General features: G+C 41.8%; 1 protein-coding gene across 3 annotated transcripts in view; it reads right to left on the bottom strand.

Annotated features, from left to right (window-relative positions):
* Positions 1-26,694, bottom strand: part of creb5b (cAMP responsive element binding protein 5b) — a 40,873-nt gene extending 14,179 nt beyond the window's left edge. The window contains exons 1-7 of one of the 3 annotated variants that reach the window (XM_058647800.1): positions 26,593-26,694; positions 21,902-21,979; positions 21,509-21,602; positions 18,852-18,973; positions 17,377-17,534; positions 6,932-7,058; positions 4,921-5,031 (exon numbers count right to left, since the gene is read on the bottom strand). In XM_058647800.1, coding sequence (XP_058503783.1) covers positions 4,921-5,031; positions 6,932-7,058; positions 17,377-17,534; positions 18,852-18,973; positions 21,509-21,602; positions 21,902-21,955 — 666 coding nt within the window. In that variant the 5' untranslated portion in view covers positions 21,956-21,979; positions 26,593-26,694. Of the gene's footprint in view, positions 1-4,920; positions 5,032-6,931; positions 7,059-17,376; positions 17,535-18,851; positions 18,974-21,508; positions 21,603-21,901; positions 21,980-26,538 lie in introns of all 3 variants that reach the window. The other 2 variants (XM_058647799.1, XM_058647798.1) reach the window with 2 other exon arrangements.
* Positions 26,695-27,884: the final 1,190 nt, after the last annotated feature.

The following is a 27,884-nucleotide window of genomic DNA, read 5'->3' as shown; positions in this document are numbered from 1 at the left end:
ACTACTTAAAGATAAATGGATCTGTGATATTTAAGATATATGTAGATAGATAGATATGTATTATATATACATATATATATATATATACATATATATTCAATTGAAGGACAGCTTGCTCTTTGTTGCCATTTTTAATATATGTATGAATTTGATATGCATTATGCCTGTCACTTAAATGTCATTTATGATTGATGCAGTGACATATAATAATTGCTCTAGATGTTTCTATGAATGGGTCAACATGTAGTAAGTTGCTACTTAACAAATTAAAAAAGATAAATAAATCAAATTAATCATGTTGTGGATTTTTTTTATTTTCCGTCAGGCTGACACTTAAATGTGAAATGTTATCTATCTCGCTGATCGTGTATAGCAATGCACTTCAGTGTAGGTCAACAGTCTTCCTCCTTCAAGAATGGTTTAATTGTTGATGATGATTTTGGAGACTGTAATTTTAGGGTCTGCTGGATTGTGTGGCATTGTAGAGACAGGTAGTCCCATTATTGATAGGCTAAATGACAGAGAATTCATATTTTTTTGAGTTAATCTGTAAAAACAATAAAATGTGTGTAACTGAGTGTTTAATCACATTCTTTGTTACAGCAACAAACAACACATTGTGACTGGACAGATTTTTGAAAACTACATACAATCTATCTTTGACTTAATGTTATTATAATGTAGAAATAAGTTTCTGATTAATTCAAACCACAACACTTTGGCAAACAGGAAACCCTGGAAGCAGAAGGGCCCCTCTGGTCTGTGTCCAGCACTGATAAACTAGCAGACACACATTGATCCCACAGTTCCTCACTTGTGCACTTCACTGCCTCCATGGTGATAGTGACAAACAACATATGTTTGTCATCTAAAAAAACTTCCTTTGCATCTGCCACACAGACACTTAAACCCCTTTTTTAATGTCACATTAAATCTCAGCATAACTTGCAAGGTGTCCAGTGTCTCTGTCCAACTGCTGTTTATTACACACCCACATGTTTACTAAACTAACCATGCATATGTACATACAACAGATTTGTATCGAAACGATGTGCAAGCCCTATCCTGCATGTTTGCTGTAGGCCACAAATGTGTTGTGACTCTTAGAACAATGATTGCCAAAAAGGATGCCATGGCAATGAAAGCGATCCATTTGCATACACAATCACACACACACACACACACAAACGCATAGTACACTGTACATAGTGTATATTCTAACAGCTCATGTGCAGTGTGCAGATTCAGCTGTGTTCTTAGCTCACCGTCTCTCTCTCTCTCGCTCTCTCTCTCTCTCCAATTACATCATACCCTGACAATGCCACCATTCATACAGATGTTGCTTACAAAACCTGGAGTTAGACTTCCTATTGTGTACACATGCTCCTCCTCACAAAGGGAAGTTTAGCCAGAGGTGCTCCCATACTAGTGAAGTGAAAGAAACTGAAAGAAACACGTAAGAGCGTAACCACGTACACTAATGACTTAACTGCTTGCAAATGACTTCATACTGAGCTAATCGCTCAATCAATCACCATGTAGCAAAGCTGAGAACTGACACATCTGTGGCTGCTTCACAGCTTTTCTTTACTTGGTAATTCTGAACAGAGTGTGCATGTAACTCTCTTTTTTTTGTTGCTTGTTCACTGTTTTCCAGCCACACTTGAGCCTAAAGCCCATTAATCCTAATGTCTGTTGCAAATATTTTCACAAAAAAAAAAAAGGCTGTGTAAATTAATTAATGTAAAATGCTGCATTAATGTGCTAGAAAGTCTTTGATTATTGGTCCTCCTGTGTCCTATGAAATGTTTCTTTAAGAGACGTGCTGTTTTTTTCCCCCTCCTCAAGTAAAAAGGAGTACATTTAGGGCATGCCAGGAATTATGTCATCCACCCATCTAGTCCCAGCTCCACAGCCAAGAAAGCTGCAATGAAGGAACATATAGTATTGTTTACCTCATAAAGAACTCAGCACCTAGCCCGGTGCTTAGTGACAAATTTATTGTCCTTAGTAACAATGTAAACAATAGATATTGGGAGATAATAAATAACACATTTTTCACGCATCAAGACCAAACAATTTCAGGGCCTCTTTGTCTGAAATTAGCAGTATGGTGGGATGTGTGAAAGGACGGGTCTTATCAAAATACCGAAACAGACTATTCTGAAAAGGGCTCCACTGACATGAGCTAAGTCTTGGCCAAAAGTTGGCACTCGCTGATGTTATTTAGAAGCGGCTTGATAAGGGTTTGTTTGGACTTTCCTTGTTACACGTGAGGAGTGAAAGCGAAAGTCTTTCATCAGACAAACAAGCATATCGAAACCATCTGAGCAGCAGAGGGAGGTTTTTAGTTGAAATACAAAGTACATATTAACATATTAACGGGCGTTTGAACAATACATAAATCTTCACGTACACATGCATATGTTTTGTCTGTGTGAGCCTGTCTCATTTGCACCATGTATATATCTATATATATATATATACATATTTATGTGTGCGTGTGTGAGTGTGTGCATGGATGTTTGCGAGGCCCTGTGGAGAACTGGTTCTGGGCAGTGATGTAATTCTTTGGCCCGGCGTGCTGTGGAACTTGGCCTCCTCTCTGCAACGTTTCCTCCACGCTGCGAGGGTCAGCTATCCCACAACCTCCAGCACACAACACGCACCATTCTATTCCCTAGACCACAACAGAGCTGAACATAACCACACCCGGCATCATGAGCACCCAGTCCTCCACAAGGAGGGGGAAAAAAAAACCCTATTAAAACACTGCGCTCACTCCTAAACAACAAGCTAAAAGCAGTATGGGACAACAAATGAGTCAGTTACTACACTATGGGGCTTCTCTGTAACTCTTAAATGATGGCACTTAAGCAGAAAATCAGAGATAGAGGAGAACAAAGATGGGCATGGATGCAGATACAGTCTCTGGCTAAGAGAGCACAAACAGAGAGCTTAGAGGGAGATATGAGTCCCCAAGGGGCCACAGCAGTCCTTCGGCTCATTAACTATTTACACCAGAGACAGGCCTCTGTGCAGCACTGGCCCACCACAAAATCAATTAGCCTTCATTAGCCAAGGCTCTGGGCATGCTTTCTCTGAACGGGGAGGGTTAATTCAGCTACCGAGGCCTACATTTACCACAAAAATCAAACAATCACCAGCACACATATGTAGGCATACGTGCGTGAACACATGGAGAGACGCACGAGAAGCCAGGTCAGGCCAAGTCCTTTCATGTCACTCACGAACTCTCTCTGATTCACTGTTTGGTGTCTCAGAATATCAATACTGTCTCTCGCCTTTCAACTCCCCTGCTCACTCCGCCTGTCTATCAGTTTCCTTCATGTCTATCAAAGTCCCACTCAGTCCCCCTCTCTATGGTCGTACAGTGTAAACGCCGAGCAGAAAGAGCCTATCCAGGTCCATGCCTCAGGGGTGTGGGGTTACAGTGCGGAGATTTCCCATTGGCGGAAAGTCAACATGGTTAGGGTAATGCGATTAGGGCCGGATTGAGAACGTCGCTGGGGACACATGGGCCTGATCATGGCCCAGTTATCCGATAGTGAGGCCGTATTTATCGACCTGGCCCGGGCGCGGATATTACAGACATTAGAAACCCCGTCTATGCTTATGAAACCAATGCTGGAGATCGCACCCTGATAACACAATTAGTCTCTCACTTTCTGTCCACAATCATGGAATTCCATCAGTTGCATTCAGACATCAGGGAGCAGAATCTCAATTGATGCACGTTTGATTGCCGTGCCTCGTGTCTCAATGGCCAACTAACCAGAAAGTTGCATGGTCCAGGGGCCTGTAGCCATTTAGTGACTGCATATGTTTATGGGAGGCCTAACAGAGCATTTACAATTCAATTACATAGATAGGAGAAGAGGAAAAAAAAGAGCAAGATGTGTCTGGATGACGGCCAGACAAGAGATAAGCCTAATACACTAATATTGTGTTACCCCAGTGTGTTACCATAGGAACAGTTGAAGAGATTCAAAAGACTACAAAGACGATCAATCTTTAGAGAGCAGGAGGAAGAGGGAGAATTAAATGCCCTGGGAATACTCCTGCTCTCCTCTATCAGAGCCATAACTCTTCCGATGACCTCTGCTACCTTCTCTTTCTCTCGCTACACAAGATGTTCCTCTCTAGCAAACTCAGCTATCAGTGAACCTCTCCAAACACAAAGAACAGCCAATGCTTTTCAACATGTGATTTTTCCTTTCATATCCAAGTCATGGCATTTGTGCTGCTTTCTCTAAAGCCTTTTAGTTATTTATTTTGAAAAAAAAGGCTGTCTGACTGTCATGTTGCTACAGTAGTTATCAATTCACATCACCTACAGAGTAACTATTTAATTGACATTTGACATTAATTGGAGATTTAGATATGTATTATAGCAGTGAGAGGCTGCAAAACAAGACCAGAGTGAAAGTTCTCTTCAGCTTCTCTCAGTCATTTTCTTCTCCTTTACTCTCAAAACCTGCCTCCTCTGTGTCTTTCTCTTCTCTCAGCTCCATCTCATTCCCACTACTCTAACTGCCTGCCTTGTGAGGGATGAGGTCATTTGATTTTTTCCCCCTGCTGTGTTAAACTAGTGCTAACAAGTTGCAGGACCTACAGAACATGTTCTGTACATTTAAGATATACATCAGGCAGTCGTTGGGCAGCCCAGCCACAACCACATAAAGGGCCCATTATTCCAGCCAGAGTCTCCAGTGCAGCACTGGCAGGTTCAGACACAGCTTTGATTACACACTAAACGATGAAATCCACACAGACCTAAGAGGACATGCAGCTTTGCTGGCACGGCCAAGTGGAAAAGACAGTTGCAACACTTTGAGCTTGTGTATGAGTGCTGTAGATGTGTATTTCCATGCAAATACATGTACTGTATATACTCACCAGTTTGGCTTCTGAGTGCATGGAGGGAATGTGAGTGGAAGCACAGGAGCTGCTGTGGGGGGGTCCTTGCATACCCATCATATTGGAGCCCATGGACATTTGTCTCTCCATCTGAAGATTACAACACCATGACAACATTCATACAAGCGTGAACGTATTATTCTTTCAGCAGGGGTTCACACATTTGTTAGAATACAAGGATGAGACAGCCGTTGTCATATTTCTAACAGACCAGTCGGGGAAAGGGGGGAGGTGCATTATTTGTATGCTTAATCTGAAAGCAGGCTCGGTCAAGCAAAACTATCAGACCTGACTGAGGAGTGTGTTTCTCCTTTGTGCTTTCAGTCGTACTCCAACCTGTTTGTAGTCGTCTCACTTTCCTAGCGCAATGTTGCTGTTGCCTGTTTTGGCGTAAAACTAATCGCGTCCTGTGTGCAGCTGCCATCAAACTAGATCTAAACACCACAACGTTGAGAAACACACAGAGAGTCATGTGGGGCAAATGGGCTTAATCAGATTTGTGTGAACTCATTTTATAATGGTACGTTTTGTACCATTATACCTTTATATACACCTATACCTTTTTAGCAAATATGTATTCCCTTTTGACATAACGTTTTACATTTCTAGGAAGTGAAAGAAATTACAAAACACAACTTCAGGGCCCAGTCTTAGAGCTCAAAACCTTCCCATACAAGACAATTCAATAAAAAAAAAACATGTTTTAACTAGTTATGATGTTGTTACTGATAGGTCTTAAAAAGATGCTATCGCTGCTTTCACACAGAAAAAGCTTTAGCATTAACAGGGCAAGGCTATGTGGGATGCGGTGAAAGAGCACGACTGCCTGATTTCACATGACAGGCTGCCCTGTGCACAGCTCTGTGTGATGATAACTGGAGCTGGCCCAAAACAGGAAGTCAGCGCAGAGGGACTTAACACAGGAAGCCGGTGAAACAGGGGTGTGTGTGTTTCTGATAATCGTGTGGTGAGTGTCAGTCTGACTAACACATTAAACCCCAGCTCCTCACGCTGTTATATGTGTTAGTGTGGTGACTCTGTATGGCCCCCTTTTATGTGATCAAGGTGGGAATGCTGCAACCTTAATTCTACCTTGTGTTGTTCCAATTTAACAAGCAGAGGGAAAGGCCTCTTAATGGCAATATATTGGAATCTCGTGGCTTGTGTGTGTGTGTGTGTGTTTCTCCCCTGCCCCTGACTGACCCTGACCAGTGTGGACATGTGTCACAGTTGAGACCTGAATGTGAAGAAATCGGCTGGACAAGCTGACAGGGGTGAGAGGTCACCTGTTTAACATGTCGATGTGGGCAGCGTTCGTCAAGCAGTACACAAAAGAAAGAAGAACAAACCTATTGTGCATGCAAACAAGTGTGTAAATGTTGGTGGCCCCCCAGCTGCTGAAATCTAACTAGAGTATGGTGGTTTCACGGGAAACACACCTCTCTCTCCCCCCCCGCCATGCCTGACCCCTCACACCCTCCCGTCGTCCACGGAGACTCAAGCCTAGAATGTGACACACAGCCTTAATTGCACTAAGTGTGTTTTGTGTAAAAATATTACCCAAACCTGCACCCCTTTCCTGAACCGTCAATCTTCCCTGAAATCGCTCAGCTCTTAATTTAATAAACAGAGGAGGGTTTTTTTTTTTTCCCCTTACCATAAACACGAGCTGTCTTGTGTTACAAAGAGAACATATGTTGTACCATTAGAATTCTGATACGAGGAGCTTATACCAGTTGTTATCATTCCCTGATTCCCTTTGTGAGTTCATATTCTCACCTTCATCTTTGCTGAACACTGCAGTTATACAGAGTACGACAGAATCCTTGTTGTGCCGTTTTAAAAGCGGTACGAACTGCAAACCTACGTAGTTCATCTGCAGCGTTAACGCAGCCCTGTCGTCACTTACGATATGAGGGAACGGGTTCAAGTCTGCATGTGTGAGTGCACGCGTGATTGAATGTGCTCTGTGCTTCATTGTTGTACTCACAGGCATCAGCACAGCGGAGGAGCCAGGCATAGTTGGGTCTGGCAGCGTTCCAGGCATGGAGGCAGGCAGAGGCTGTCTCTGTCGGTTTCGTAGGTGCAGCAGTGAGGACAGAGACCCGGGTACAGGCCTGACGACACACACACACACACACATGCATGCGTTAAATACAAAGCAACAACCAACACTACAGTGCTATTTAAAACTTCTCCTGTGAAGAATCCATCAATGTAACGCATAACAACTGATTGATTACAAGAAATAACACAGCTGTAATTATATTTTTCAGCATGTGGTTGCACATAAACACATGCGTAAACCTACAATACAGTGTGTGGTAAACATAATTTCCGTGTTTATGTTATGCTAATGCGGTGGATCAAATCTGGTATTACTATGTTTATATAACATTATGCCGAAAAAGTGTGATTTTATAATAAATAGAAATAAATAAGCTATTTATGAAGTTGTTCAACAGTGGCAAATCAGGACCAGAAGGAAGGTATGTAAGAAAATGAGGATTAGACTTTTAATTACTCCATTTAAAGAGTGAAGTTGAAAGATAAGTAACATTGTAAAATACACCATCACAAACACTTCCCAAATTTCTGCACTGGCCTTGACACCAAAATTACAGCATTGGAAATCGAAAACGTGCATCACACTGAAGAGAACCTTTGAACTGCAGCTGGTCTGCAAGTGATTATTACTGAAGAAAGACGCTCTTAGTTCTTAAAGGTGAATTAACACATTTATTCATTTCAAATCTGTACTAATTCAGAGAAAAAAAAAAGATTGCTTGTTCCTAGAGCTTGTGACTATTCATGCAACAGTTGAGAACAGAAACATTTTAGGATTGCACTTTAAACCAGAACGGTCCATGTCGTACAACGGTTGAATAATGATGATGGTGAAGATGAATGAATAATATTTGTCATAACAACCACATGAGATGTGCATGATGAGAATCTCATTTACAAACTGCTACAGTGGCGGAAGCCCTGTGGGGAAAATCTCCCTCGGTGACCACAAAAAGCGTGTGTGGACCAACAGGCCTATCCACACTAACAACCACATCAATAAATCACAAGTAGGATTTGAGGCCCGGGCTGAGCTTAAACTATAGACAGCAATACTGTTTCAGTCACTGACTCACGGCTGCGGCCGTCCAAACACCCAGAACGCTCCATCCACACATGGTGACATCATTTATACAACTGCCACTAAATCCCTGCTTGTAAGAACACCAATTCCCAGCTGCATGGTGCTGCTGCTGCTACACCCACATGCAAACAGCAACTATTCCGTCTCTGCAACACTGTGCCTTCAAAACACAACAAGATTCTATAGTGACTGATTTTTCCTGTTATCAGCATCATCGGGATGAATGCCGTCACTCCCTGTTACTGTTACCAGTGAAGCTCAATTTACCAGAACATTTATGAATTACTGCTTTAGATGAGCTGTGTTCAGCGGGTTAATGTAACCCATTGACCACTCCGTAGCCTGGATTACCGTAATAGTGAGTAGTAAGCGGGTGACGGCCAAATAGGGGGGTATACCAGAGCAAACGGTCCCCCACCTGAATAAATACCTGTATTTTTCCAGACCTAAATATGTGCATTTACTCTCCAGACATTTTAGATTGCTCCACACACACACACACACACACACACACACACACACACACACACACACACACACACACACACAAGATCATTACCATCCCGACTGTGTGTCATTCCTGTCTAACATCCCAATTTATCACAATCACAGTCATTTAACAGCACATATGACATCTGAGCAACACTGCGAATCCAAACATTTCCACATGGGAAAAGTCATGAAAGTACAATGAGGTATGCAGTGTGGCTGCACACTACATCAACACAGTTTCCCTCTGCCTTTAGACTCTGCCAGCGTTTAAGAGGATGGAATAACAGTCACAAGCCAGTGGCAGTGACATGGTGATGATTTGGTAGAGAAAAAACTGATTATTTTTTATATTCGGTATACGTGACGTTATACGTGTATACATATCCTCAAAAGATAACATTTGTTTACTCGTATCGTAGTTTATTCATGTCCCAATTAGTCATTTCACAACTAAACTACAACGCTGTGAAACAGACAAGGTGAACGAAATGTTGCACAATCGCTGGATTCAATGATAAATACATTATAGTAACATCAGACCCCAGAGCTTCTTTTTCATGAAACACTAGAGCGTTTCAGTCTTAATCTGACCATCTGTTTGGCTCCGCGCTAAATGGCCATCACCATATGCATTCACTAGTGACATTAACCAATTTGTGGTTAGCCTGGCCGCACGTCACTCAGAAAACTGTCAGCCAATTGGAAAAGAAGGTCAGAGACTAATGCTTTATTTTGTGAGAATGCAACTCTGAGTCCTTACAATGTTGTCCTGTGCATTGATCTATGCATTGTGAAATCCATATATTCATTAAATATGTGTACGCAAAGAGAAATAGATGAGTGAGTTTTATGGGAAATCATTTCAACAATAGAGCTGGTGCGTAAAAACAGAGAAATGTTCGTTTTAAAATGGATCCTGGAAGTGATTATAATAAACCCTATAAAAAAAACAGTTACCGAAATAAATGACTACATGTGCCAGATCCTTGGCTTAGATTAAAAAAACAAAAAACAACAAAAAAAAAAAACCCCTCTGAGAGTCAGAAATAACTAGTGAGTTAAATCCTCTATTAGTGCTGGTATTCTCATTAGTCAACAGACAGGCGGCAGACTAACAACTAACAGCTTTGGATAAAAATAAAACATCTCTGACTGTCTCGGTCGCTCAGTGGCAGAGATCGGGACACAGCGCGGGTCTGTCAGGTTCTTGCTTTCTCGAGAAGAAAGGCTCTTTTGAAGCCTTTGCAGCTCGTATTTTAACACTTGTCTGTTAGCAATGCTCACCTGCATCAGAGCAGCGGGGAGACTAACACCGTGTCCGTCACCGCTGCACACACACCAAAACACAACCTGCTTGTCAAGTGGGAGTAAAACCAACATGAACATCTGACAACACTTCCTTTTGGGATTAACTGAGCTTTGTGCTGACTCTGCTCATAAATAAAAGACATTGCAGAGAAGCCGGAGGAAGAAAAAAAAAAAGCCAAACTTTTTTTTTCATGTTTGAATATTGAATTGAATATTGAATATTTTCATGTTAATATATATATATTTTTTAACTTGAACTTATTGTTTTACTTTACGTTGTTTGATGATGCTTTTGAAGATGGAAATGGAAATGTTCATACGATGAGTTAGAAAACAGTTTGCTTTTTTATGCTTCAACCAAAGTGCCATGCTTAAATGCTTTCTATTTGCTCTGTCTTTAGATGGCCAGAGGAACATTTGCTTTTCTGGAGCCATATTTTAGGTCACATTATCGATCCACGGATTTGGCACAAGTGGGATTAAATGAGCGCTTGGCCCTCTAACTCTTCAACTAATTGGTTGATCAATAAAGTGTTCAAGTAAATAATCAATACTGAAAATGGGTTATGATGGAGGTTTTCTTACAAAACTTATTTCTCAGCCACTTTTTGTTTTTTTTGCTTTTGTTCATCATTTTGTGCATCCAACTGGAGAGTGTTTGTGTACGAATACGTGCATGTGTGAATGCTAATGAATCTGTGTGTGAACATATGTGTGTGTGTGTGTGCATGCCTGTAAGTGAATAATGAGGCTGTGGCTTCACTGAGGGGATTGATAATAGCCTGGGCTGTGGGCCTCAGGGGAGAGCAGGTAGACACTCTGCAGTCCTGATCCTGCACTCTCACATTACCGAGTGCCTCGCTCTCAGCCACCCAGCTCTCTTCCACAATCTCCGCCCAGAAACCACTACGGCAACACCCCCTCCACCCAACTTCACTCCACCATGACATCACTGCAGGACCGTCTTCCCTCCCTGAATCCCTTCTTTTGCTTTCCATCTTTTCTGCCACAGTTTGTTTTCTCTAGGTTATCCTGCTATTTCCCTCCCCAGTGGAGACCAAACTGCCAAACAGTCATTGTCCTGTTAATCCTCTAAAACTCTCTTCTGGACCCCTCAATGTGCCCAAAACCTCAACTCAAGTCTCTGCGGACTTGCTTGCTCTGATCTCCAAATCCTGCAGTCTGCACACACACTATGCTTCTCTGTCCCAATCCCCACAGTCCCAACTCAAGCACTAAGGACTCAAACACAAGGGGTTTGGCTGCCGTCCAAGAGGAGCAAGCGAGGGAGAGAGAGGTGCAGTCAGTCCACTGACTCATATCCTTCCCTTTCTGACTCTGCTCCAGCAATGATGTAATGCTCTTGGCTTTTAGCCCTCCCCCCACCCTGTGCCTGCCTACCCCAGATTTTGTCCCTCCCTCCTCTCCTCCTCTCGCTTTTCCCTCTCTTCCCCTCCTCAACTCATCCAACATCACTGCACTCACTCCTCGCTGGGTGAAGTCACTGCGAGCTCTGGGTAGACACAGCAGCTAAAAACTTTTGAACGTAACCAAAACAGCCCAGGGCCAAGTTCCAGACATTCGGGAGATGGTGGTGCAGTCGCCATGGGAACAGAGGTAAACACAGGGAGAAACAAGGGCCTCAAACAGCTTACAGCTGCCTGGCTCTCAGAGTAAACACTACACAGGACCTGCCCCTGATTTACTGCCTTTAATCACTGGTGGGAGGAGAGTGCCATGGGGTTTGGACTGAGGAAATAATACGAATCTGATCAAATAAATCAGCCCTAATGGGTTACGACACAGGCTGACTTTTATTAGTGGGCTAGAGGAGGGATTGATACTGGGAGGGTGCAGCATAGCGATGGATCTGGGATGGGGTGTCCACATATTCGGGGGCCTCAAGCTGAGTAAAACCACGCCAAAGTACAGTCGACGAATGGTGGTGCATGACACTCTGTGGCAAAATTAGCATTGGCCATGTGCTATTTACTCACCAGATATGATATTGTTGCTATTCATTGGAAGTGAAGACGGGCTGTCTTTCATTTTCAACAACAGTCGAAAGCATGTCGGCGTATTCATATCATGGATCAATCAGGAAACACTCTGCCAACAACTGTGTCATCTTGTTACAAGCCAACCTGACATCTGTCAGCGGCACCTGTCGCAATATTCTGCAGACGCAGCCCCTTTCGTTTTTAGCGACGCTCCATTCTTCTCCCTTCTCATCTACTAAATTTGACCATTGATTTCTCTCATCCTTCCCCTCATTCCTGTGTTCCAGTCTCATCCCTCTGACGCTCATTCACGTTTCCACCTTTGCATTCCTTTCTTGATACCAGTACATTTGTTTCCTACACCTTCATTGCTCTAATTCCATTCTGCCTTTGCTTCCACCAAAACATAATCTACCTTTTCCTTTGGAGACATTCTGCTCCGCTCCACCCTACGAGCCACCATCCTGGTATTAAACCCATGCCCACTGCATCTTTTGCCTCTCTCCTCCAACCTCCTAATCTTTCATTTCCTCTCAAACATTTACCTCCTATCACTCTCTTCCTCTGCACCCTCCAACTCTGATCCCTTTCTTCCTCTCCTTTGTGCACCTCTGATCCCCCTTTTCCACACTTCCCCATGTTGCGATCCCTTCACTCCCCAGAGCTGCGATGCTTGTCCCTGTGTGTGAGTTGCTTGTGCTTGAGCCTGCATGTGTGGTGGCCCCGGGGCAGGGATGACACAGCCCCGCTGGAATGAGAGGGAACAGAGTCTGGGCGTTCCTCTACAAACGCACTATTAAACCCACTGCAGTACACAATGAGCTCATCTTAATTCAGGTCAGATGTACATCCTGCATTCTCTCTCTCTTTCTTTTTCCATCTTTCCTCTTTTCTTGTAATTGATCACATTGTGTACTTTTGTGTGTATTTGCTCTTATATTTTCTCCACCTGCTACAACGCCATGTCCATCAGCCGGCCGGCAAACTTACACATGCGTGAGACAACTGCCTGTGGACGAGGGCTTTTTCAGCTCGGACCATGAAGGCACCTCAGGCATTTAGCAGAGGTCACAAACCTCCATCCTTATCACAGCTCTCTGAATGCAATCTAATCATAAACAATAATAAAGGAAGTTTAGTTTAAATTGTCAAGTTCAGGGGGAGGTCAGTGTTTGTCCATGGAAAGCTCATAACTTCTTTGTGAATAGGTGTGACTCTCTCTCTCTCTCTCTCTCTCTGTCCTGGAGCTGGTACAACGGGTGTAGATGTCAACAGAGTTGCTTTATCACGCACGCATGAGAAAACGTGTTATGCAATCTATAAAAAATGTAATATCTGATGCATCTTGGGATCAAAATCACACAAAAAACTAATCAAAAATAACAGAGGATAGGATTACTTCATTGTACAGTAAGAATAGTACGTCTTAACAGTTGCGAGAGCTACTCAGTGAAGCCAAGCAGTATTTGATAGATAGACAGACATATTAGATTACATTTGAATTACATTTCTGGTTTGCCAAGAGAAAAGTCATCTTATCAGATAATGTCCATGAAGTTATATAATAGTCATATCTAATTGAAGATAAATAGAAATAAGCTTTGTCAACCTGATTCTTCGACACAGGAGAATGGGAGGTATCCGTATCCCGCATGAGATGTTACATGAGAGATCACTTTTGATCGGTCATTTTAACACCAAAACGTCTCTGAGAAAACACAGGAAGTTTACAGCAAACATGTCACTTTAGAGATTAGCTCTGCAAAAGAACCTTGCATGCAGCAGAGCCCATTATATTTTTGCTACTTCCCTTGAAGGCAAAAACGAGGACCACAAGTATAGAGGGTGGCAAGTAGGTGTGAAAAATTGTGCATTTAAAGCAGCATGGGAAATGAAACCACAAGCTTTTAACTTCCTTCAAAGCAATGCACAGTGATGGGACGGCCAAACTTAGAGAGATGCACACAGCATGACCAGGAGAGGAGATAACTGAAAAACTGAAAACAAAAGGGCTCACAGCAAACACATACACACAGAAATCATATTTGCGTAAGAGTTCTGTCTGAAACTGCATCTCGCTGAAGGTAAAACTGACAAAACCAAAACTGCCCAACGTCAACATTAACAAGTTTAAAGCAGATGCTTTCAAATCGGGAGGTGGGGGGGGGGGGGGGGGGGGGGAGAGGGAGAAGCCGAAAGTAAAAAAATATTCACCGAAAGGATTAAGCTGCATGTTTGTAAAGACACAATTCTGAGACGTGTCATTTAATTTTCCCATTTTCCAGATACAGAAACTTAGAAGTGCCATATGAAAGGATTGTTTGTTTTTTGTTGTGTAAAGCTGTGTATCAAAACAGCAATATTTACTATTGTTGCTCAATTGTTTGGGGTCAAATAACAAAACCATGATCACATCCAGACTTGAAGCCAAACTAACGCAGTAAACTAAGGTGTGGTTAAAAAAAAGAAAAAGGGGGTTTCTTTTCCAAATTTTGGGGAAGGTTCTCACCATTTCAAAATACGAATTAAATCAGTCCATTTTAAAAAGCGCCTGTTTTAATTTCAAAATTGAGAGAGGTATTTATTTACATATCATGTTATCATAAACCGATGATTGGATAAAGTTCCACATCTGTACTGTGATCCCTTCTCATTTACTCCAGCTGCATTCAGGTTGATTGTGGTATGTAATGGAAACATTTGGAGTGAATTCTTCTGTTGAGACAAAATAAAAATATGTCATTTTTAATTCCTTGTGCCCACACCCATCTACCCACACATCTCCACTTACGAGTCAAAAGGTTGAGGTTTCCACAGAATGTTGTATCTCACATGGTTGACTGGTAATGTCCAACGCATTTAACTCTGACATAACTCAGTGCCAGATGTTTATAAATTAAAAGCAGAGAGCATTCAAATCCATTGTACACCGCTTCCCTTTGTATGATAATGATAGCCGTGACATTAAGATCTGCTGGCGCTTTCTTAGGCCTGTTTTTAACACTGGTTTGTGTCAGTGCAGCTCCCCAAAGAGCTTGTTTGGGGACTCGGAGGCAGAAGAAGAGAGAAAAAACTAGAGCAGAGAGAGAGAGAGAGAGAGAGAGGTCCTCAGGTTTCACAGCTGTAGGCCCAGCTCACCCCTAAAGTAAATGGACTTGAGGAAAGCCAATCCTAATTGATTCCAAGCCTCAAAGCTCTTTAGTAAACATTGTGGAGCAATGAAAATGACTTGTTATCCTAATTCATTGGACGCTCACAACGCGTTCAGCAGAGTGGAGGGGGGGGAAGAAAAAACACCTGAGGAAGCAGATGTGAGATTAAACTGATTTTGTTTGGTGATTTTGTCTCATTCGGAGATATATTCACCACACAGCTCCATTAAATGTGTCAAGATTAAAAGCTTTATCTTCCTACAACAATCACAAAGTGTCCCATTCCTGACGAAGGATAACGGTCTCTTAATGGCCTCGAAAGTCATTTTACAATGTAAAATAATCTAGAAGGCGGATTAAAGTTCTGTTTTAAATCAATTTATTCTCAAATATATGGGAAGTCAAAACATGTTGGAGACTTTAGCGGAAGTGGCTTAAAGGAACAAAAGGTGAACTACAACACTGCTCTCAGTGGACCATTGATCAAACCTTTAGTAGACTGTCCAGCTCACTCTGGTCTGAGAACAGTTAGCTCATGAAGTGTCCAGCTTGTTATGTATGTAGGAAGTTCCTGTGGAGAAACCCTGTGTACTGAGCCTTTGGTTGGCCCTAATGGCTTCCTGTGGAAGCATTGCTTCTCAGTGGAGGGGTTTCCTCAACTCATTTTCCTGCTGATGTGAACATTTCCAGATCAGGTTTCTCTCATGTGAATCTGCTCATCCTATTCATGCATTAGGACACCACCGTCCTGGTAAACAAGTGACGTCCCATGCAATTTTGGGGGGGTGGGGGGTTGGCTCAAATAATGCACAACTAGTAACTGCTGCGGGGCCTTGTGTGCCAGGCTTTGGCTGAACTCCACCACAGTGCACACCAACTCTGTTTTCCAAGTGGTGTTTTAATGTTTGCAAGCAGTAAAACCACCAGCCTCGCAACAAATCACAACTCACAATCATAAATGACTGTGAAGTCTGTGCCTCAGTGAACGTGAGGAGTTTTTAATGACAGGTAAACTCAGGTGAAGCAGGTCTTGCAATGTCTCCGTTACTGGCAGTGATTGCTGCTCGTCCAAGGGGATGAAATTCCACCCCTGTCCTCAACAAAGAGCCTGATGGGGTGTCAGTCAGGCTTAGTGATGGGCCTCCCATCCAATATTCACCAGCTCCTCAAGCTGTAAATCTACACAGGACAACCTCACAACAGTGTAGGCCTATAACACTGAGCCATCTCAATGTCTAACTCGTTTGCCACAGGTCTGGTTTACAGTAACAATGCCCTGGCACAAGTCTGAAGGTGGTTGGGGTTAAAGAATAATGAGGTCAGAGGAGTGTCCTCACGAAGAACAAAAGTACGTGTTTGTGCAAATGTAAGTCATATTTAAATAGATTGAAAGGTGCTAAAACGAAAAAAAAAGAAGAAAAAAAGGTGTTACTGGAGTCTATAAAAGGAACGCCTCACACTGGATCATGACCACTCTTTCATTATTGATTAAAGTATTTATTATTTGCTCAATAAATCAAATCCATTAAATGCATATAATGGCTTTATCTATTGGGTTTCCCAAATGTATCTATGTTTCCCAAAACCTCAAATATGACAATGTCCTCAAATGTTCTGATAGAAGCTGAAATCAGAGCATGTAACTTCATTTTCAATTCATCAATTATCAAAATAGCTGGCAATTCATTTCGTAAAGTTGATTCGTCATTGCAGCCCCACAAAGCAGCACCCTACACAGAGCGCTGTGAACATTATTTCCTCTCTTGTCTGACTCTTTACACCTGCATGCAGAGATGTGAGAGACGCACAGCTGTAATGTTGTGGCTGACATTCCCATACAGTGAAAATAACTATTTTAGAGCATGAAACGCTAAACCGCTGTAAAAGCAGTCACGACTGCAGCTCTAACAATGACCTCATCGTGTCCTCTGGGACCCTCTTTGGCATGCTCTGCTGTGGGACAATACTGAATGAACAGCAAAACATGGATCGCCAGTCCCCCACACACACACACACACCGCTGCAGATGTAACAGAATACTGACATTACCTCAGAGACAATGCAACGATGACAATCAGCGTGGACACAAAGGGACAAGGCCGAGCCTGAGGCCACAGGTATAACCGAGGCACTCTCGAGGTTACACTCAAATCACTGCACTTCATTCAGGTCATTTTCAGTCTGTCAGCAGTTCTTCACACTGCTTCTACCTCATGCAATCAAAAAAGGAAAACTCACTTTCGGTGAATTAAAAATCTAATAATGTTGTTATTTCATTTCATGTTGCTGCTGATGCTTGTTGCCAGACCGTCTGACTGTGTTGTCTACTCACCCTATCTGTCTGTTCGTGGATGGAGCCTGTGTGATGACAGAGCTGGACTGAGGAGAGGGCAGGGCCTGCTGGATCACTATGCTGGTGTCGTGGTTGCCCATCCGCGAGTGGGCCTGCTGGTGCTGGCCTTGGCCTGACTGACTGTGCAGTTGGATATTCTGCAGAGAATATCGGGAAGGAGAAAAGAAAGAAAGGTAATGCGGTTAGGAACATGTCAACCCAAGCATTACAAGTGTTTGGCCCTGGGCTCCATACACTCCGCTTAAATGTAAACTAACATCTGCAAGTTTTCCTAAGTTGAGTCAAAGAAACGATGCAAATGAAGATCCAGGCTTCCTTATTGTCGTTGATGTACCCGGCAGGACAGTCGTGTCGCATAGTAGAATGACATCTACATTACATTCCATAGTAACCTGTATTTTAAATATCTTAGCATGAATCATGAAGCAAGTCAAATGTGAAACAGCCAGTGGCGATAAAGAAACATAAAAGCAGGAATACAGACACGTACAATACAAATAAATCACTCACTGTTGTACTTATATGGTGAGTGTTTGTACATGCATGTGTGATGATTATACATTTTGGCTGATTGCTGTTGCTTCCTGACATCGCAGTGCATTTCATTCCTTATCTCTTCCTATTGTGTTTTGCAGAGTCTTGCTCCGACTCGCCTCCTGCTGACTTAGCAGGGCCTCCCATCATAAACCACACAGGCTCAAGAGGCTAGACATGGCATGACCTGAGCACAGCTGAGCTCCAGAGCCAAGCCGCCCAAACGACAGCTTTAGCTCCCGCGAACACTGCACACCTCCCCAGACATTAGATAAGCAGTCTGTCTTGTGGTGATTTGACGAGTACCTACGTTTTAGGGCGAGCTGCCTCAGGGCATAGCCTTAGTTCATAAATGGACACGTCTTTTGTCAAAAGTCAAGGCTCTGCTAATCTGCTCTCATGCAAAAATGTCTGCTCAGGTCTTTTATTACTGCCACAAAAGACGTCTCAGGGTCTGTCTTCACGTCTGGTAGGAAACGGGACTCCGTGCCTGAGAGAAAGCTGGAGAGCCGTTTGAAGTTACAGGCAGAGAAGTTGATCTCTGTGCTCCTCACATGGGTTGGAAGACTGATTTCAACCTGCTTGCTCTGTCTGCCACCGTCAACGTGACTGACAGCGATCAAGCGTGAGAGCTGTTGTGTTTAACCCCCAAAACTTTTAATTAGAAGAAGAAAATATGACAGAAATAACACATCTGTGACGATCAGCCCTTTATCAGATGAGCAGCATGTGGTTACAAGAGGTCTAGGTGTTCTGAATCTATTTGAAGTAGGTGCATGTGGTTGTTTTTTTTTGTGGGCTTTTATTGACAGATGACAGCACCAGATAACAGTTCACAGGTATCCGACCTAACCTCTGTGGGTGGCTGTAAGTTTGTCTATTTTTATAGCCTGAGAATGGAGTGTGTGACTCTGCAGTACCTGTTTGCTGTCCTCTTCTTCCTGGGCCTTGCAAAACTCCTGCTCGATGGAGCAGTCCAGTTCACTGAACAATCCCACCTCCTCACAGTTCTTCAAGAAACGTGTCGGTGTGGGCGTCTGGTCTGGAAAAATCAAGGAGGAGATTTTGAAATTTTCAGCTTTGAAATCAACTGTTAACAGTTTTACTCACGAAACGTAACGGACTTCATCTCAGAGGTTTAGAGGAGCTTGCATTTCTATTTATTTATATGCACTATAAACACTGACACTACTTGATGCTGTATGATGGCGCACATTCAAAGAGAAAAACAGTACACAGGATAAATTACACAAACTTTCTCAGTCTAATGTGTTTCTATTGGGTCCATTAGGTGAGATGTCTATGTTTTTAAATTATAAGGCAAGTTCAAGCACCAGCACTGACCATCTAACTGTTTTTTTAAGAATGCTTAACTGAAATCTGCTGTGTACATTTGGGTTTACTAGCAGTTTAAATCTTCCCATTTTATCAAATGTGTTGTTTTAATGACTTATAGTCTACTGAGGACCAACTGTTATTCACAGTGCATGGGCTGAAAACCTGCTTAGTCACAGTTCAGAGATGAAATTCATTGCTTTGAGTCGGCGCCCGACAAAAAATGATAAGTAGCTTTGTCTCCATCGCTGCTGCCCAGACAAAGTGTGTTCTGTAAATGCACGGGCCCACTCTTTCTGTGCCGGCTCATGATCAGCACCAAACTCTTTTGTGTCTTAACATTTTCCTGGGAGGCCTTGGTGCAGAGTCATTCTAAGTCAGTCAAAAACAAGGTGAAAGCAAAGACAGCGGGGCTGCTCCGCTGCACCGGTGTTTAGCTTCACATTAAAACCCAGCAAAGAGTCGTTTAACGTAGATTTGAACGGCTGTTTGACTCGGCACTGACTGGACACAGACGACTGCATTACATTAGCTGGAGGTTTTTCTAAACTTGAGTGTCAGGCTACGGTCTGTTACTTGTGGTTGGCCTGGTCATGTGTAACTCAGAAAACAGACACAAAACCCTCTGATCTTGCCAGAGCTCCAGAGAGAAGCATGAGAGAGTCGATATCATAAAAGTATACTGACAGGTTTTTTGGCAGGTAAAATGACAATGGATATCAAAGCGTCAAATAAAAAACACTGGAAATGTAAAATATGGGACATATTTGCACTTATATATACTTTTTAACTCATAAAAAAAGGTGGAGGCAGATTCCCTACATTGCCACTGCTTTTGGTTGAACTAGTAGTTAAGTCTTTGTTTCTGTTGTCTTATGGTGTTGCATTAGTGCTGCTACCTGTCTTGGCCCGGTCTTTCTCAAAAAAGAAGGGTTTATTTAATGGCCTGTTTTGTATTTATTTATTTATTGCATCAGTTACCATTTTAAACGGATATTAGCGTTTGGTTTCCTTTGTTTTTTTTTTTTTTTTTAACCTTGGTGATTCTACATCATGTTAAATGCTCTTTGTTTTACTTTAAACCCCAGTCAGATGAGCAAACACTTAACAAAGTTATCAAATCAACAACGTAACCATTTAGAAAACATCTCCTCTATAGAGAGATAGTAAACTTGATGGGCCCCATTTCAGCTGATAAAGTACAGATCCCACCTACCAAGTGGGGGTCTTGTTTGTTGAACCCAGTCAAGCTGTGGTATTCAGCTTGACATTGTGGGGGTGCTCACAGATCAGGTTTCAGACAGTTGAAGGTGATTTTAGGATCAGGCTTGTTTCAAAGGCTAAAAGCATACTTCATGGTCTGTTTATCCATTCTGGCTAGACTGGGGATTGACTTCAACTTTCATCATGACCTGTGTACCCAAAATACATTTTTACTCCAAAAATATTTCCTTTTTTTTTTCCATTTGAGAAGCTCAAGTTCTAATAAGAAAAAGCCTATGAGTCAATGAAAAGCTTATGGAAATAGCAAGTTCAGTTCAAAGTGTCACCATATGAGGGTGAATTGTAACTTCCAGTACAACTCATTTTATCCTGGGTTCAAGGTCACAGTAAGAAAAATGCCCAGAGCTGGAACTCAGACAAGAGGCAACGAGTACACCTGGCCTAGAAAATCTGATCCTTCTGTCCTCCGAGTGTAAATAATAAAGAAGACGCAGCAATCTCAACAGCGTGGCTGCAGCAGCACACAGTGTCGTCTAGTGTGGCGGGGACGTTTTTAAGGAACGGAGATCTATACTTATGGATTGGCCTTGGGTTGACACTTGCGTGTGTCGTACACAATCTATGGATGTGATGCATCGTTGTGCATCCCATCATCCATATAATTACTGTAAGCTTCCTCCCATTCATTCCAGAGTAAGATATGCAAGGTAACAGAGAACAGCGAAATTTAACTTAACATGCTTCAGTTAGATGTCAGCGTTTCTTTCTCCCACAGTGCGTAAGTGGTATGCACCACAGAGAGCTGAGCAGAGAGGAAGCATACATGGTATAATTTACATTACTGTAAACAACTGGTATAGACATGCCATAAAGTTTGCTGATGACAGACATGTGCGTCTGCACATGAATCACCACGGGCACACACACACACCTGCGGGAGAGTGACAGGTTCACAGAGATCCCTGCTGAGGTGGTGTGTGTGTGTGTGTGTGTCTGCACTGATGTCGCTGTAACTCACCTGATAACATGTTGTCATTCTTTATGGAGGGGAACTTTAGGGTCATCTCATGTTTGTGTCGATGTATCATCAGATGGTCCTCGGTGGGGAATCGCTGTGAAAGGCAGGAAGACAAATAAGTGACAAATAATAACAACTGTTATTCTTTATTTAAAGCGTGCACTCCAATAGAGCATCAGACTTAGTGTTATTTAGGAGGCTTCAGATATCTGCAGAAATATTTACCGTTTCACTCTGTTCCATGCTGTTCTGTTTCTTCCTTATACATGAGGCACTAACCTCCTTTCTCAGGCCTCCTCATTATATACCTCTTCATATTACACACATGCGCACACACGCGCGCGCACACACACACACGCGCGCTGTTGTGTTGATTTGTCTTAACACACTCACCTGAGAACAGCCAGGAGCATTGCACACGAACGGCCTTTCCTGGTCTGAGTTCATCACTCTGGCCGAGTTCTCATAAAACTACAAGCAAAACAAACGCAGAAAACATGTAAAGAGAGGAGTTCAACGTTAACTTTACTTAAACTGCCTTAAAATTGCCATTGCACCTGAATCAACAGTGTTTAATCTTGGCAGTAAAACATACAGTTGTGCCATCTGATCAAGCGCATATTTCTCTGTTCTGGTAACAATAACTGCTCTCTATTAGAAATGTACTTTTTTCACTAATTTAGCTTTAGCTTTTCAAAAAGCTGACATCACGGAGTAGATTCCAAGATTTGCAGGTAAATATTGAACATTTTCAGCCAGTAAACACTGCACATGTCACCAAGAATAGCAACAGCTCTGTATGAAGGATAAAGGCAGGGTGAAGTAAATGTTTTCTAAAAAAAAAAAAAAAAAAGAGTACAATAATAAATCGATTAATCAAGTGTTAGTTGATTTATTTACTTACTGCTGTTGTCGCATATGTGTTAGTAATTGTGCAGTACACGACAGTCACAGCTATGCATCACGTCATATAGTATACACTGGCTTCAGTTACTGCTTCAGACGCCTTATTATTTCAAAAGAGAGAACTCAATTTTCCAGAAAGGAGTGGTTGGTGCTCCTGTCGTCGGCAAAAAAAAGAGAAAGAAACTTAACTAGAACAAAACCACGTAAAAATGAAAGGCCTACAACTATTACCCTGTCTGCCTTTTAATTACAGAAAAAAAAATTAAATCATAAACATAAAATAAATGTTTTTTCACTAATTGCATCAATAAAGTGATCATTCTGAAGTGCACTACACTACAATGGCTGCGCAAGTAACAACTTATTTATACAAAAGTATTTTCTTCTAAAACAAATACATTTAGAGGCAGAAAAAGTAAAAATACATTTTTATAACATACAGCAAATGTGTGACCCTTCCTCTGCTGTACACACTCAGTGCTGTCAATGGAAGCCTGATGAGACTTGTGACTTATTTAAACTTTATTCTTTCTCTGATTAGTATGATTTCTTTTTCATGTATATATCAGTTTTTTAAGTTTCTGTTCAGATGTTTGTGTTAAAACATCAAATACAGATGTGCTTAGTTAATTTAATTACAATACACGAGCGCACAAAATATTACATAGTGAAGTAAGCTCCAGAAAAAAGTATTGAAGTATTTTAAGCCCTTTATCTTACATCCAACAACATATCTGATGCTCGCTCAGTCTCTCTTATGAAAGGTCTAATCGTTGTCCAGGAGAACGACACAGCGAAAACGACCAGTGAGCAGACGCCACATACCGGCTCTACACAGATGTTCAGCACCTTCTGACATTTTGTTTTATTTAGCCGTTCTGATCGTATGAGCATAACATCCTCAGAGCCCTTCTTACTCTGCACAGGTAACGTTACTATCACATTCAGGTCTTTTGGTTTGCACACAGGAGGGTTACCTACTGATGTCTGAACCAACATAACACCAAACTGTTTAACTACACACATATGACAAAAAAAAAAACAATAAATCATAACAAGAGCAAATAAGGTTTCTCACTTTAAAAAAAAAAAAAAAACTATGTTTGTACACCGAATATTATTTTAACCAGACATTTTAATTAATGAATCACAGCTTAATTTTCTGCATGCTTTTTTAAAAAAAATGTGCACATAAATCTTAAGTAAAAAGACTGGGAACATTTTTGTAAATTTATTTGGTGACCCCAATCTCCTGAGACCTGTCTTTGGGTCTGGATCCAGTCTCTGGGAATGACTGACCTGGATCTACTTAAATAGTAGTTTGGTTAAAAACACATTGGCTCTTTATTGGTCACATAAAAGATCACTGACTCCATATTTTGACTGATAAAAAAGTGCCGGTTGAGAGACAAAAATATGTCATTATAATTTGGGTGTGTGGTTTGTTCTCTCAGTGATGACTACAACGCCTAAAGGACAAACATGTAGCTCTCACTAACTGTACACAGACAAACAGCGCAAACGTCACAAGGCCTGTAACGCATCCCCACTTCAACTCATGGTGCCACATGTCACGTGTCGAGTATGAATACTGTCATACACCATGTACATGTGTGTGTGTGTTTCTTCAAGCACAGTCAAAACACTCCAATATTGTGTTATGCTAAGCAGTGCTGTTTTTCTAACAAGCTGTACTTCATGACCGAGCCTGCAGAACAGGGTCTGGACAGGGTCTCTCTGTCAGAGAGCAATGAGCCCTGCTCTCTCTTTCTGTCACCATGTTCACTCACTCTCTTCTACTGGGCCCCTAAAAACCTCACCTGGTCTCCTTTGACACAACAAACATGACCAACGTTCCTGATCTCAACATCCAGCCCAAACTAGACCCCAGATGATGGTATAGCTATGTTCTTCTGAAAGCCATTATTCTTTTCCAGGCCCAGTTTTAATCTCATATGCAGTAAAGGCTGTTGGCACATTTATTTGGCTCTCTCCCTGAACACGTGCACAACTATGAATCCCATTTAAATCAGAAACTTTCACTGGAAAATCTTTCGCTAAAGAGCCCTAATGAAGGCACTAATTAGAGGTTGAGCATCCATGACTTTTAAAACAGATGTAGAAATTAAACTCTCGCCTTCCTCTCACTGTTTCTAAACTGGGACTTGATCATTTCATCACATTCTCCGGGAAATTCAAACCACATGACACATAAAGGACTTCTCAGAGTTAATTCTGTGAATTATCCGACAGGTTTCTCACTTCAAATTATCAGTACTCAATGTCCCCCTCTTGGCTCTCATTTTATATAGATGTTTTAGTTTAGCAGAGGAAATTTGGTTACACTTTTTATTAACTATATCCTGATGTGGGCGAGGGGAAGGATTAGGGTCCGGCGTTCGATTTCAAGAGGAGCTGGGCTGGAATTCTCCAGGTAGAGAGCATATAAGAATTTAAACAATATGGCGAGTGTCAAAGACGGGTTGGGGTGCAAAGGCATATTGGGTTAAAGCAAGCACAAACATGCACAGCAATTCAAATCTCCAGCTCCCTATAGAACGGGCCTTTGACAGCACAAGTTCAAGGTAGGATCATGGTGATTCCCTGAGGCGGGGAACATGGCCCTCTTTGACAATGAAGGCCTGAACTTCTGCTCTTTGACTGAATGCGTGACAAAAAAAACAAAAAAAGGGGACTGCTGTGATATAAACCTATCAATTACAGGTCTCCTCCATGACATGCAAACTGTTGATTGGGCTGTGATTGGTGTTTCTTGTCGTTTGACTGCTTTTTTTTTTCCATTAGTACAATTGTTACCATGAGGAAAGTTTCACCTTGAGCAAATGCATCAACAAATAAACTCACTGTAGGTCACATTTCATTGCTGCCATGAAACACTGTGTTGTAATCAAGCTCAACATTGTGCATCAAGGTTACTAAATAACATCCAGGAAGACGAATGTTGATACAGTGACTTTATAGCTGTGTTTATTTATCCATACTGTGAAGTTTGACGTTTGATGTTAATTAGCCATTTAGTTCAATTTTAAGTCTTGACACACAAATGTCTGAGATTGTTTGTACTGTTATTAACACTTAAATCATAACTAAAAACAATCATTTTGCAAATCAATTATTTTCTTTATCTATGTCCCCTTCATTTTAATACTTCATAAGGTGTTATTCATGACGACCATTTAAAAGGGAAACGATAAAAGTGCAAGCCTGCAAAAACAATAATTCCAAGCAGCGCGCGCACGAGATTCAAGTGGTTATTGATAGTGTTGTCCCATAAACATAATGACATCGCAGAGTAATCAAATGATTGAAACATCTTTCTTTTCTTTCCGCGCCTCGTCAGCACAACCTTCCTGAAAGTAACCCTCAACATCTCAGCGCTTAATCAAATATCGACTGGCCTGCAGAATGACGTCATGTTAGTCACAGAGCAAGAGAAAAAAAAGGGGACATCAATTTCATGGATAAATCACGAGCATCACTCTTTTCTTTTCTCTTCTTTTCTTTTCTTTCTTTTTTTTTTTACTGACAAACCACCGAGCAACCATTTGCCCCCCACACACACACGGTCTCTGGCGAACCGCAGCGCGCACAGACAGACGCCGGCTCCGTGCGCGTATTTATCCCGGGATGGGACAGCCGTGACAAAGAAGCAGAGATCCGGCTTTTGTGCTTTAAAACCCGAGATATAAAAAGCAAAGGGGGCACATGCACAATCTGATTTAAACCCAATGCGCCCTGGACAGTGGCCTGACCGCACTGTGTGTGCGCTTCTCAGCCGCGCTTTGGATGAATTCTTGCAGACTTGTCTCCGCTGCGTCCTGACTGAGCAGCAGCAGCAGCAGCAGCAGCACTTGACTCCGCGTTCAACGTCAACCACAGACAGTCAACAGACAAACAGACAGAGCAATAACACTGACATGACAGCGCAGTCACTTCAACCAAACTAACGCCAGACTTCTCCTCTCCTTGCAGCCTCGCATGAGTTGAGGGGGGAAAAAAGAATTACACACATTCGTCTTGAACGGGACGGGAACAAAACAAGCTGTTGCACGAAAGAGGAGGAAAAAAAGTAAGAAGGAGCGCGTCCAACAGACACCACAAACCTGCAGAGGCGCATGCACGGTCCTCTGCATGCTGCTACGAGGCTTCCAACTCACCAAACAAGTGTAGAAAATGTGAAGCAGTCTCTGAGAAGAAACCACGTTGGACTGAGAAAAGATTACAATACGATCTATTTAGAGAAGCATAACGTCACCCCGGGGTGACGTCACGTGGGATTCCTGAACTTCTAAATCATTGCGGTCCGCTCGGAGGCGGCGCGAGGGCGGAGTTTGCACATGCACACAGAGAGAGGCAGCGTGGATGGGCAGTGTGCACGGGTGTGGTGCAAACATCTCCGCCGCTGACCGATTACACGTGCAAATAAGGATCTATGTGTACAGGACATATATATATATATATATATATATATATATATATATATATATATATATATATATGTGTGTGTATGTAAACTACTGCATCTTCTTATGGAGATGACTTACTGCACTTTACTGAACTTCAAGAAGCATGATGGGAATATTACGATAGAGCAACCACTCCTGAACTTTAAAATACCATCAGCCAATTTATATTTATAAACCAAAACCTTTAATCACTGACCTATGACCTATATATATATGTGGCCCTACACTTATTTTAACATCACAATGCAAGCTGACCCAAACTGACCAACATTGATCAATATTTATATTTATAATAATAACAATAATATATTTGGTTAAATTCATCACATTATTAAATTCAACATTTAATTATGTAAAAGCTTGTCTAATGTTTTAATTACGATTGTGAACATGTAATTCTGATTTAACGTTTAATTACTATATACTATATATATACTATATCTCAAACTATATATCAAAACAAATATAATTTAAATTTATAATCACTAAATAGTTATTTTTTCTCAAACTGTTGGACCCTTTACTTGACCGGTCCCCTCCTGACCAGCCTGGAAGTTCACTGGCCCCCAGGTCATTTTGAGTTTAAGGCCCCTCCAGTGTGAATGTGAGGGGTCAACTGATCCACTGGTACCTGCTATAGAAAGGAGTAGCATGCATTTATACCCGTGGCTTAGTTTATTTACTTCTGTTTACTTCATAAAAGTGATTGTGAATGTTTTTACTTTGAAAAAGTTTACTTCACTTTTACAAGACTACTTATTTTTCATGACTTTTCACGGTCCACCACACTTTGGGAAGAGTTTGGCTGCTTCTAATTGTGAAGTCACAATTTAATTTTATTTGTTTTGTGTGTCAGGAATAAATAAAAGGATTCCTCTGAGGCAAACTTAGTTGACAGCAGACCAGGCCTGGCAACCAGGATGTTATGATTGATTGAGATTGTTGTGAAGGGGCAACGTTTTCTCAATTAATAATCAATGAAT

Source organism: Solea solea, chromosome 13, assembly GCF_958295425.1.
Source record: "Solea solea chromosome 13, fSolSol10.1, whole genome shotgun sequence".
Classification (NCBI taxonomy): domain Eukaryota; kingdom Metazoa; phylum Chordata; class Actinopteri; order Pleuronectiformes; family Soleidae; genus Solea; species Solea solea.
This window is presented reverse-complemented; position numbering and strand designations above follow the sequence as displayed.